The sequence below is a fragment of the Emydura macquarii genome, unplaced genomic scaffold (assembly GCF_026122565.2).
Source record: "Emydura macquarii macquarii isolate MOO-44397 ecotype Brisbane River unplaced genomic scaffold, CSIRO-AGI_Emac_v2 contig_1390, whole genome shotgun sequence".
In the NCBI taxonomy this organism is placed as follows: Eukaryota; Metazoa; Chordata; order Testudines; family Chelidae; genus Emydura; species Emydura macquarii.
In genome coordinates, this window is record NW_027131527.1 from 19,059,300 (window position 1) to 19,071,601 (window position 12,302).

At 39.4% G+C, this 12,302-nt stretch overlaps 1 protein-coding gene across 6 annotated transcripts in view; it reads right to left on the reverse strand.

The window, feature by feature from the left end:
• Positions 1-5,889: 5,889 nt before the first annotated feature.
• The window catches only part of SGMS1 (sphingomyelin synthase 1), a 167,007-nt gene continuing 160,594 nt past the window's right edge, over positions 5,890-12,302 (reverse strand). For all 6 annotated transcript variants that reach the window (XM_067552770.1, XM_067552773.1, XM_067552775.1 and 3 more), the window contains 3 exons: positions 10,159-10,312; positions 8,382-8,548; positions 5,890-7,470 (listed from right to left, as the gene is read on the reverse strand). In XM_067552770.1, the coding sequence (XP_067408871.1) occupies positions 7,303-7,470; positions 8,382-8,548; positions 10,159-10,312 (489 nt within the window). In that variant the 3' untranslated portion in view covers positions 5,890-7,302. The remainder of the gene's footprint in view (positions 7,471-8,381; positions 8,549-10,158; positions 10,313-12,302) is intronic.

Here is a 12,302-nt window from a genome sequence, read left to right on the forward strand (position 1 = left end):
GTGGAAATCACCTTGGAAAGGTGCACCTTTTTTCCTCATAAATTATAGCATATGGAGGGATCTGTTAGCAGCCCTTGCAGTTTCCCCATTTCTATACCAGAGGTGATGGTCTCTAACACAGCTACTTTTGCTGAGATGTGTAATGGTGAGCAGGAGGCTAGGGGTCTGAATGAGGGATGACAGTAATAAATTCAAGTCCCAAAGAAGTGCTGAATTCCTGATAGAAGGAAGAAGCCTATCTAAATCTTTTAGGAACTTGGTTGTCATAGGATTGGGGAAAAACAGCCCTACTGTAAATACAGTGGTGAAAAGCTGAATTTGCAGCCAAGTGCACCTTAATGAAGCTGACTGCTAGACCCAACTCTTTGTAATGCATAAGGCAGTCCAAAATCTTTTGTATTGTGGATTGCACAAGAGACTCAACAAGGCTAGCTGCCCAGATGGAGAAAAGCTTCCATTTACTACATGAAGTAGTTGTTGTGGAAGGTTTCCTGCTAATAAGCAGGACATTGGGAATTGCTACTGAGTAGTGCACCTCCTCTGTATTTAACCACTGAACCATGCTGCAAGGTGTAGCACTGAGGATTCGGGTGCAACACTTTACGTGTGATTCTGGAATATCAAGTCTTTGATTAGTGGCAGAATCAAGGGTTCTCGGGTGGATAGCCCATGGAAGTCTGAACACCACAGCTGTCTTGGTCTGGCTGGAGCTATCAGGATCATTCTGCCTTGTTCTTGCTTCAGCTTGATGACAACTCCGGGAATAAGTGGTACAAAGAGTTGTATGCATACAGCAGGCCCTTGCCTCACAGGAATAGGAAAATGTCCAAGATGGACCTAGGACTGGGCCTCACTCTTGAGCAGAACTGAGGACATTTCTCCTGGTCTGTTGAGTTGTGAACAAATCCACTGTCAGAATTCCTCCCATTCAAAATTCCGCTCCTAAAATGGCAATGTTGAGAGACCATTCGTGATCCAAATTGAAGGATTTGCTGTCTGAAGCCATTCTGAACTCCCAGCAGGTGAGAGAATGTATCCCTGTGTCACACTATACACACCACACCCACATTAAAAGTTTGCATCGTGAGATGTAATTTAAAGACTCAATTTGCTGATCAGTAATGTCATGGGATAATGCACATAGCAGCATTATATGTAAAGTTATAAAACATAAGCTGAGACCATGATTAAAATATTATTTTCCAGAGAAGTCTGGGGAGTGGCCAAACCAGTTCCTCAGAGACAAAGGTCAAGCTGATGGCTCAGCCAGGTGTAAACAAGACAGATGGGCCATTAGCTGCTATGTGGCCATTCTTTGGCAGGAAAGGGGGAATGGGGAAAAAAAAAATCTACATCTTCGCAAAGGAACAGCTTGGAGTTCCCTTCCTCACAGACTACCTTGTTCCCAGCTGGAAATACTTCTCAAAGGGAGGACAGGACTATAAAAAAAAGGGGGGCAAATGCCCCAAGGCACCTCCTCCCCCTTCCTCTCTCCCTGTTCATCGACTCACTGCACAAGAAGGGACAAAGGAAGCAACTATTGAACAGAAAAAGGGATCCTGACCTAAGAAGTTTGGCCAGTTAAGACTGTTGAGAGCATGTAGTGAGAAAAACTTTGCTTTGACTTTAACCTAGCTTGTTAAGTTAGGCACTAGCTGCATTTTATCTTTATTTTTCTTGTAATCATTTCTGACTTTTACACCTCCCAACTTGTAGTCATTTAAAATCTCACTTTATAGTTAATAAACTAATTGTATTGATTTAGCTAATCCAGTGTGTTTAAACTGAAGTATCTGGGAAACCCCATTTGAGATAACAAAGAATGCATATTATTCCTATTAAAGAACTATAGACTTTATATTAATTTGTTTTGTCCAGGAGAGGGCTGGGTAGTACAGGACATACATTTTTGGGGCAAAATCTAGGGTTGGGGGTGTGTTGGGGTCATCCTGCAATATAATCAAGACTGGTAAGAGCCAACGTGTGGCTGACTAGAGTACACGGGCAGTCTGCAGACATAGCTCGTAGTGACTTGCAGGCTGGAGGCTGTTTGTGAGCAGTCCAGAGTGGAGGCTACAGCAGCAAAGCAGCATAAAGGGCACCTCAGGTTAGAGGGCAGTGGTGACAGCTACTCATTAGTCTGGATTTTACCTCAGGTATGTCTCAGATTCCTTGAAAGTTACCAAGTTCCACAACCTGATTGCCTCCTAACACAGGCTGCCTGACCTAGCTCCCACTCCTGTGCTCCCACATAAAACACTGCTGTGGCGTCACTGGTGAGCACCTGAATGGTCCTGCTTGCAATGTGGGGCAGGAGCTGTTTACGTGCTCAGAATACTGCACACAGCTTGACAGCTTCAAACCATTTATGTATAACCTGGCCTTGTGGTGGCCCACTAAGCTTGAAGATTGCTCAAATGAGCTTCCCACCATATGCCTGAAACATTTGCTACTAAAGACAGAGGGGAGAGGAAAGGGATCCCTCCCCCACACATACTGTCCTAGCTCATTCACCAATTCAGAGATGACAATGTCTTGTCTGGGATGCATAATGGATGGTCTGGACTAGATGGTCCAGATGGTGAACCGCAGAGTGGTAGATTGAGGTGAACCGTGCCTGCATTCCCCAGATGTGCAGCCCTGCATGAGTGGTCCTGTGTGTACAAGCAGCCATGTGACCTAGGAGCTTGAAGCAGTTCTTCACTGTGGATCATGGTTGAACAACACATGAAGAGACTGATGTAGGGCCAGGAACTTGGGACACAAAAGCCCTGGCAGAGGTCAAGTCCAGGACTGCGCCAATGAACTCTATCCTTTGGAGAGGTGACAAGACTGACATTTCTCTATTTATTTTCAGGCCCTAGTTGCTGAAGAGATGGAAAGTCTGATGGATACTGGTCTTTACCTGATGACTAGAGTAAACCTGTACCAATTGATTATCCAGATAGCGATACCTGTGAACAGCCCCTGGCAGAGAGAGAGAGACTGCCACCACTGCCATGCACTTGCTGAAAACCCTGAAAACGCTCAGTGTTGATTCTAGTCCAAAGGGTAGAATGGTGAACTGGTAAATGATTTTCTCCTATCAGGAACCTCAGAGGCCTTCTATGGCCAGGGTGGATTGACACAGGGAAGTAAGCATCCTATAAGTCGAGGGCAGCATACCAGTCTCCTGGATGTAATGAAGGAATAATAGAAGGAAGAGAAACCATTTTACAACTTTTTGACATATCTGTTCAATGTCTGATGGTCTAGAATAGGTCAGTGAACCCCCCCGCCCACCCAGCTTTGGGTATTAGGAAATACCAGAAGTAAAACCCTGTGCCCTTATGTTGAAAAGGCACTTCCTCCGTGGTTCCCAAAGAATGTAAAATCTTCATTTCTTGTCTTAGCAAAGATTCATGAGTTGGGTCCCTAAAAAGGGACTGGGAAGGAGGGTGGGAAGGAGAATAGAAACTGTTGGGTATATCCTGATTCCACTGTGCTTGGCAGGCACTTGGCTGAAGTAATAGTCTGCCACACATTTAGAAGATGGGATAAGGCTGCTTTGAGCCTTGCGATTGCCTGGATGAAGCAATCTTTGTTTGTTTGTACCTAGAATGTCAAGCAGGCTGTAGGGGTAGAATTGTTATCTTGGATCGATCTGAGGATGATATTTTTCTCCTCTTTGTGGCTGGCGTGTATAGACCTAGGGACTTTAAGACTGCTCTAGAATAATTAATATCTGTGAAGCCTCATTTTTCTACCAGGAAAATAAAGCACAGCTTGAAAAGGAAGATCTTCATCGTCTGCTGTACTTCTGCAGGAATTCCTGATGACAGCAACCACAAGGAACGGTGCATAGTTACTGCCATTACCATGACTCTTGAGGGTGAGTCAATGGGCTGAGTCACTGTGAGCTGGTACTGCAAGGCAGTGAGCCCCCTCAATCTTTGGTATAAGAGTCGCCTTTCACTCCACAAGTCCCATACCAAGGACTATGAAGAAGTCAATGCCATCTTCTTTTTATGCTTCAGAGGCCAGGAGTGATCACACTTCTTATACCTTAAAAGGGACAGCCCCAGTGAAAGGGATCTCCTATGGTCTTTGCCTGCCTGCAAGGCTGGGAGAGCATTCCTAGAAGGAGAGGTTGATTAGCTCCCTTGTGATGATTGAGGAGAGTCTGATGCCAGGTGAAGGGCGGCTTCCGTGAAAATATATCTAACACACTCTTCTCTTGCTTCTTCATTCTGGATTTGAATCCATGGCAGATATGACAACTGTCTCTAACATAACCCTCACCCAAGCACTTTAAACAGCAGGAGTGTGGTTCACTAACAAGCATTGGCTTTTAACAGCTGAGTCGGTCTTAAAACCAGGGTAGCTTGGAATAGGATTCCCCTGGTACCAGGCAAGGCCTGAAGGCTCACTGGATCCAAAGAAAACAATAGGAAAAGAAAATTTGAACAACATAAAAAAAGACATCCAGAGGATAAAACAGCAAGAACTACCAGATAAAATGAACTAATTATAAGCAACCTTGTTCACAGAGGAGTGAGGCTGTTCAGCACAGAAATGCTCCAGCTATGGACCACAGACAGTAGAGAAGGAACTGAAGGACAGGTTGAGGTGACAACTCTTTATACCTTGGTTAGGAGCATGAGGAAGCCAGGGCACATGCAGGTCTGCTGCTAGGGAAAACTCTCTGGCATTGGTGCACAAGATGGACTCATCTACAGTGAAATGGACATATGCAAGCACCCAAAAAACATGTTTCCAAGAAGAGAAATTGTGAGTTGGTATTTTCTTTGATGCAATCTTGTTTATTTGCAAGGAATAGCCAAAGTAAAGTTTCTCCAAATGCAGGAAGAATCAAAAACAAAATGAAGCAGCTTCTTAGCTTACATGACCAAGCTTCTTTCAGTCAGAGTCTCTGACCCAGAACCTCCTCCAGACTTCTCCCAGGACCACTGCCTCTCAATCTCTCTATTTCTTATCTCCATCCACTTGTTTTTTTGTTTTGTTCTACCCTGCCCATACAAAACAATACCAGTGGAATCCTCTGCCCACACAGTACTACTTTCGGGCCAAAATCCATTATGACTTGTTTTAGGTTGGGTGCCTTACTTGTCTTTTAGAACTATTTGAAATGATGCAAGTGTTCACAGCAATCTATTTCAATGAGGTTTAACCAAAGAACCTTGCAAACATGAACTGAATGTAAATAAAGTTCTAAAGTTTGCAGATCGTCTCTACAGCCTCTCTTGCAGCTCATAGTTTTACCAAAAAATCAGGGTATGAAAAATAACCCTCTGGGGAGCAGTGAGACTGCTAAAAATCAGATCAGTTTCATTCTACTGTTGCGTAGAGAAAGCTATGAGAAGAAGCAGAGATGAGCACTGGAGATATTCACAGAGAAGGAGATTTTGTGACTGGGAAAAAGGATAGTGAAGTGCAGGTATAATGCAGAACTATCCACAGGAAAAAATATAGTAAGTTATATTTGTATCAAAATGTATTAAATCAAAAGTTGACAAAGATTTTTAGTTGTTTAATAGCAGAGGGCATAGCTTTGTGCGTATGGACACGAGTATTTTCCCCAGCTATGAGGTTTACATCTTGGATTACTAATTTTTGGGTAGATTTTTCAAGGCCTGGTAATGTTCAAATAATGGTTCAAAAGAAGGCTTGTCAGACCTACTATCACACCTTTAAATATTAGTACTATTGCATAGCATTTATTTAAAAATAAGGCACTGACTTGTTAAATGTGAACACTGGCTAAAAATGAATGTTGTTTCCATAAAGTCCCCAATTCTAAGGACCTGCTGATCAAGAAAACACATAAGGTAAGGTTCTGAAGTGTAAACCTACGATATTTAAGACATATTGAAAAGACAAAGGAAACTATATTTTTTAAAAGTCTCTTTATTTTCCTTCACCATTATTGTTTTACAATACAAATATCATCTTGTGAATACACAAAAACTCTACAGAAGATAATTCTGCTTCACGTAAAATACTGGCTGGATATCTTCTTCATTCTTAAAAAACTATTTTGTTCTGCACGTTGGCAAGTATAGGATAGAATACTTCCCCAAACATACAGTATGTATGGTAGGAGTGAAACTTAGAGGTACATGCAGTTTCTGCACAAATATATTTTAAAGAAATAGATTATTTTTGTTGTTTTTCAACAACATTTTCATTAAAGGATGGAGAAACTATTCAGTTTGAAGTCAGTGATCAGTAAAACGCCTGAAAAAAGGAATCCATGGCTGTTGTCTTGATACAGTTAAAATCCAGCTACTGAGTAGATAATAAAATAATTTAAACGGTACATTTCACCATGATCTGCCCACAATGTGTGAACAAGATCCGAGCCTTTGATTTGGTTTTTCCCCACTAATAGCAATTTCAACATTTTAAGTAAATTTCCAGTTTAATTTAGCTATAAATGTAAAATTTATTAATGTATACAGTACATATAATTGCATTTTCATGGAATATTTTATTTTAAATAAAAACATTTAAGACTGCCTACTGACCATACAATCAAGACAAGAAAGGCACTAGAAACATAGACAAATCTCTCTCTCTCTCTCTTCCAAGAAGCAGTTTTTATTTTAACTCTCTTTTCTCTGACATGTAAAAATCTTTTTAAATTTAATTTTCATACACATTTTGAAAAATAAAGTTAGGAAATACTTAGAAAATCACTTTACAACAGAATATTATTTTTTGCACTTTTTGACACTGTCACTGCAGATTTTACAAAATCAAAAGTTACTAAAACCTTTCTGTGTCTATTATTTTATTTGTAACATTGCTGTAACAGGTAAAAAGAGTTTTAATTTTACCCCAGGTCAGGTATTTAGAAACCTTCATATAGATATTTGCTAGAAAATGGCTTACAGCCCAATCTTTGGGGCAAGAGATATGAAAAGTATGTTTTCCCAAGAAAATAATATGCTTTATTCCCAGATGTGACTGGAAAGACCAGAACATATGATATAAAAGTTTTCATTTATGCTGTTAGATCATATACAAAGGAACATGGTGATGGGTAATGTAAATACCAAATCTATTAACAAGAAATGTATACAGTGCATGATAAGTTAAATTTTCTTTATTGTTGTCCAACGCAGATACTTTGGAGAGAAAAAAAGATCACAGTGCTTACCAGGTAACTGAATAGGTTAAGTCAAGGTAATGTTTAAAAGATAAAGGATTAGGGAGCAGTTCACTTTTTTGTTATGGCATCTTCTCTCGTGGAGTTCTGAGCATTTTGGACAGTTCCTTTCCCCCCACTTTTTATAGCTGTTATGTGTCATTCACCAGTCTGCTGTATTTAGCTTGCCTACCCAGATGCAGCACTGGCCAACTGTAAGAGCGAGGTACAATTCCTTGAACATTCTTTTCAAAGTACTGGAAGGGCCTGTACCACCACACCCGTGCAAGGAGGTTAGTTTGGGAAGCTTCTTTTAGCACCTGTACAGAGATAATTAGGAAAAAAATAATTACAAACAAGCTCAGCAATTTCTCTTCTGATTTTAATATACACTATTTGCAACCATTCTTTTGCAGTTCTCCATAAATTTATAGTTTCAATTTACATAATGCCTGCCTCATATCCCTGAGCACATTTACATTAACAATATGAACACATACCAAAAGCAATCTACATTGACAAAACTTCAGCAGGATACAAATAATTATTTTTCATATGCTTCCTACCCACTGCTCCCCAAAAACTCTCCGCTAGCCTCCCTTCCTCCAATAAAAGTCTGAATAAACAGAACATGTCCTAACAGTCAAACTGCAGCTCCACTGGACCAAGTGAGAAAGCAAATGATGGATTTGAGAGCCCTATGGCAACTCCCTATCCCCTAGGGGCTGTCAGCTGCTGTCAGGAACAGCAAGTTTCAACTGTCAAGAAGGAATCTTAGATGAGAGAATGTTTAAAGACAGCTGGAGGATCCACACTATAAAGAACTTTCCAGATATAAAGAAACATCTATAACAGGACCATATATAAAGCAAGTCAGTGTTATGGAGCACAGTATGCTTCTTGTGTGAAACACCAGTAAATAATTTGGTATTCAAGCAATGCAGTAGGTAAAGTTTCCAAATGGTTAGCCCGTAGCTTTTCAGCAACCCAGTCTGGAAGTTACTAAAGCATGAATGGCTATCGAGAGATTCATACCTGAAGGGGGAGGGGGGGGGAGGAGGAGTCACAAACCTGCATCCAAATAGGAAAAAAAAAAAAAAAAAGCAAAAATCCAAAACAGCATATTTCCTGGTTAAAAGTCTTCAAAACAACATATCAGAATTCATCCTTTGATGGTCTAAAAAAGAAGAAGAAGAGCCAAGGAGAACCAAATATTTGAGGAAAAACTCACTTGCTGATTGGCCATTGTGTGATACCACCAGAAAAGTCTTGTAGTGATGTAGTAAGCCACCACCACATCCACAGTGTAGTGGTCATGAGCCAAGAGAATACAGAACATCCCAACTATGCTAAGCGTCCAGCAAATCCAATGATACCACCAGAGTCGCCGAGGTGAATCTGAAAGCAAGCAAAAATAATTACTATTTCATCATATAAAAGTGTGTTGATAACATTACTTAAACTTTAATTTATTACTCAGGAAGCCAGTAATTTATAATCAGAAACTGGAGACTGTTAGAGAATTATACACGTGAATTGCACAATACGGTTTATGACAGGAATGACGGGATTGCAAAATAATTAATGTTTACTTCTCAGTGCGAAAAGTAATCAGAATAATTTTTTAAAATGTATTCATAGGTGTAGGAGAGAGAAAGCCTAGAGCATTGGGTATGGTGTAAGATCTGGGGCCTGAACCATAGTCTGCAAAGTTAGGCCATGTCATGAACCAAAATCATGTCATGTATCAAAAACAGATGCTTACAAGTTTACTATCCAGTACATGACCTTGGCAAAGATACTGCTAGTGTTGCTAAAACACTAGCACTCCTAAGAAGCAGCAAATGCTTGGTATGTGTGTAAAAACACTCCAAAAAATTAGCTCAGGTACATCCTGACCTAACACCAGATAAAAGGGTTTGACAAAAGTGATGAACAGGGATGTTTTGCCTGAGAAACCTGGAGCAAGATACAAGGAGAGGTAACAAGCAGATGTCATGAAACATGTAAGGTGATACTTAAATTGTTTGCCTCGGTCTATAAATATCAGGGTACCTCGCTTTAACCCTTTGTGTGGCCAAGGAGACAGCAGAGACACCCACTGCTGACTAAGCCACTCCTTGCCACTGGGCAGTCATGTGTTAGTGTACCTGTAATCACAGAGCCATGGTGCTAGTACTGTGCCTTGAGGCCAATAAACCTGGCCTTTGCCATTGAACCATGTGTGTGGTCTTTCTTTCTGGTTAGTACTATCGAGGTCTGCTGAACCAACTATCTGTGCTGGGCTGGGAGAGTATACAGAGAGAGCCTACACACATGACAACTGCCAACAACAGGCAGTCATATACTAAAAAAAGGAAAGGCTAATTGAATCTTCAAAAAATTACACCTGTGAATATTTGGCTGGTTTATCTCAGACTTCAAAACTCAAAGCCCCTATAGCCATATATAGTACTTTGAGTCTGTAATTATACATACTACATGGCTACTGTAATTCCTTTTTTCTCTTACTGTGTGTGAGAGAGAGAGTGTGTGTGTATGTTTACATGTACTTTTGGGCCCGATCATCCCTTCAGCTGTATGCACACAACTTCCAGTATCTTTGGGAAAGTCACTTAGCTTTTTTGTGCCACGTTTCCCATTCTGTAAAACAGATCTGCTAATATTTGCCTGCTAAACTGAGGTATGAGGAGGCTTGTGTTTTTAAACTACTGAAATACTTGGATCAAAAGCACTACATTCAGTGAGCATGAAGCAAGGTTCATATAATGTTCTACTCAAAATATACTTTAATAAGAATGAATGATCCAAGTATAAATCATACAGTAAAGTGTTTTATTCCATTTTTACCTGTTTTCATATTCAATAAAGCATTCATTATTGTTTTACATTACTGAATAGACTTGAACAAGCTGGGTTAGTCACTATTAATGGATCAAGACAGTGAACATTCTTTAGTCATTAATTATATATAAAATTAAATTCCACAAACATTGTCATGAACTTACACTCTTTGATAAATAAATATGTAAGTGTTAACATGACTGTGTGGCCACTGTACAGATAGTCGCCACACATGTTGTGGGATCCTGTGATAGATAACCCTCCTCCAGCAAGCAATTTCATTATCCTCCTGAAGTGGGACTCCCAATCTCCAAAGAGCTGGTGGAAGAAGAAAAGAACATATTTAACCACGGTTATTGCACACTGTGTTAAAATATGAAAGGTTAACACTTGGATTCTGAGAAAGGGAATTACACTGCAAGGTGTCAAGCATCTCCAATACAGTGCTGAACAATTCTGACTCTCACTGTTACCAATAGGACTTGAGAATGCTTACTAATTTATGTGATCAGACCCTTTATCTTGATAACTTTACATATGAGATATTTAATAAGAAAACTGCTTCCAAAGACTACTGCCAAATATCTATGGGACAAAAAAAGATAAGACTTTAAGACTACAATTACAATACATAATAATGGTGAAAAAAATAAAGGAATTATTTTGGGATTATAACATGCAGAAAACATTACTGGGATGTTACTGCAGCGTTACTCTAATTAAATGGATTTGTATTTTCAAAGATAGGAGACCAAAAATTATGGAAACTTGCCTAAGAAAATAAACTGTCAGGGACCTTCCCATTTCACAGCAGACAGCAAATAGTTTGGGGATATATGGAAACTAACAAATACCCCGCAATTAACTCATTCACCTTCAACTGAAATAATCAACATGATATCTTTTTGGTGCTGTATTGGATCAAAGTAGTAACTCCATCGGTACTGCCATTACATCTCACAATTAATATGCCATAATTTTAGTGTGCTATCAGTTATGGTAACACTAAAACAGGTAAGATGAAATCATTTCTGGTATGCATAAATATTTATAAGTGCTGCCATTTAAGACATTCCTCTACAGACATTTTGCTGGCAACATTCAATAATGTTCATTACTGTAAGGAAAAATGATTCTAGTGGGAGCCTTTAAAGTTAGGTAATTGTTTAGTTTTCTCAGTGGGAATTACATAGTCGTAACTATGAATACTTTGTAAGCCCTGTACATATATTGTGAAATCGTGGGAAAGAAGGAAAACAACTCTTAGCAAAACAGCTTTTCTATCTTCTTTACGTGAATAGCAAAGGAATTTGTATAGCAATAGAAAAATATCTTTTACATTTGGCTTTTTTCCCCCTAAGAATTAAACAGCCCAGAAACTAAGGACAGGTGGTCAAAATACAGATCTGAGACTGACAGATTAATCAAATGTATATAGTATTGCCTAGATCCAATTCCTAGAATTCAGGGTTTCTATTGGTAAACGGATGTATTTGTGAAGGAAAAAATCAGGTTATGTTACTACATTAGCTGTCATGCAACTTACAAATGTCTTCCAATGACTTATGGACCAATGCAAAGCAAAAAAACAATAGCTAGAAAAACATGGAATAGTTTCCTGGGATGATAAGATGATGGGCTAAGCAAATCAAGCAGCAGGAACATCTGTAGCACCAGTAAAATTCCATGCAATGAATGCCACAGACTGCAAATGTCTGGGTTTTTTTAAATCTCATCTAACAAATATTCTGAATCCCAACACCGTCACAAAAAGAAAGTATGTTAAATATAAATCAAATTCTTCCAGCTACAATCTGCAATTTTTGGGTGTTTTCACTAACTTTTGTAAACTCCCCATTTTCCTTTTCATTTGATAATGATAAACTGTAAACAATTAGGATGAATTAAATAAAGTCCCTTAGTGACAATGTTGTTCCTACAGAAGTTAATCCAATAGTAAATTGGATGAATTGTCCAATTGAATGAGCTTGATCAAACAGTAAATACCCCCTTGACATTTAATGTGGTCTGATAACATCTCAAATTTGACATAAAGCTCTCCATAAAAAAAGGTGTAAGCTATTATAGTTCTGATTATCCATATTCCCCTATTATTACCCCTCCCCTCATATGGCAACCAACCAGTGGATCCAGTGTTGAAAATGATTCCATAAATGACATACAGCATTTCCAGCTCTGTTGTATCATTTCCACAAGTTGGCTCGAACATCAGCAAGGAACACAGGACATTGGTCCTGTATTCAGTGAGTGCTAGACAACTGCGCATTCGCTCACTGGGCTGGCCATT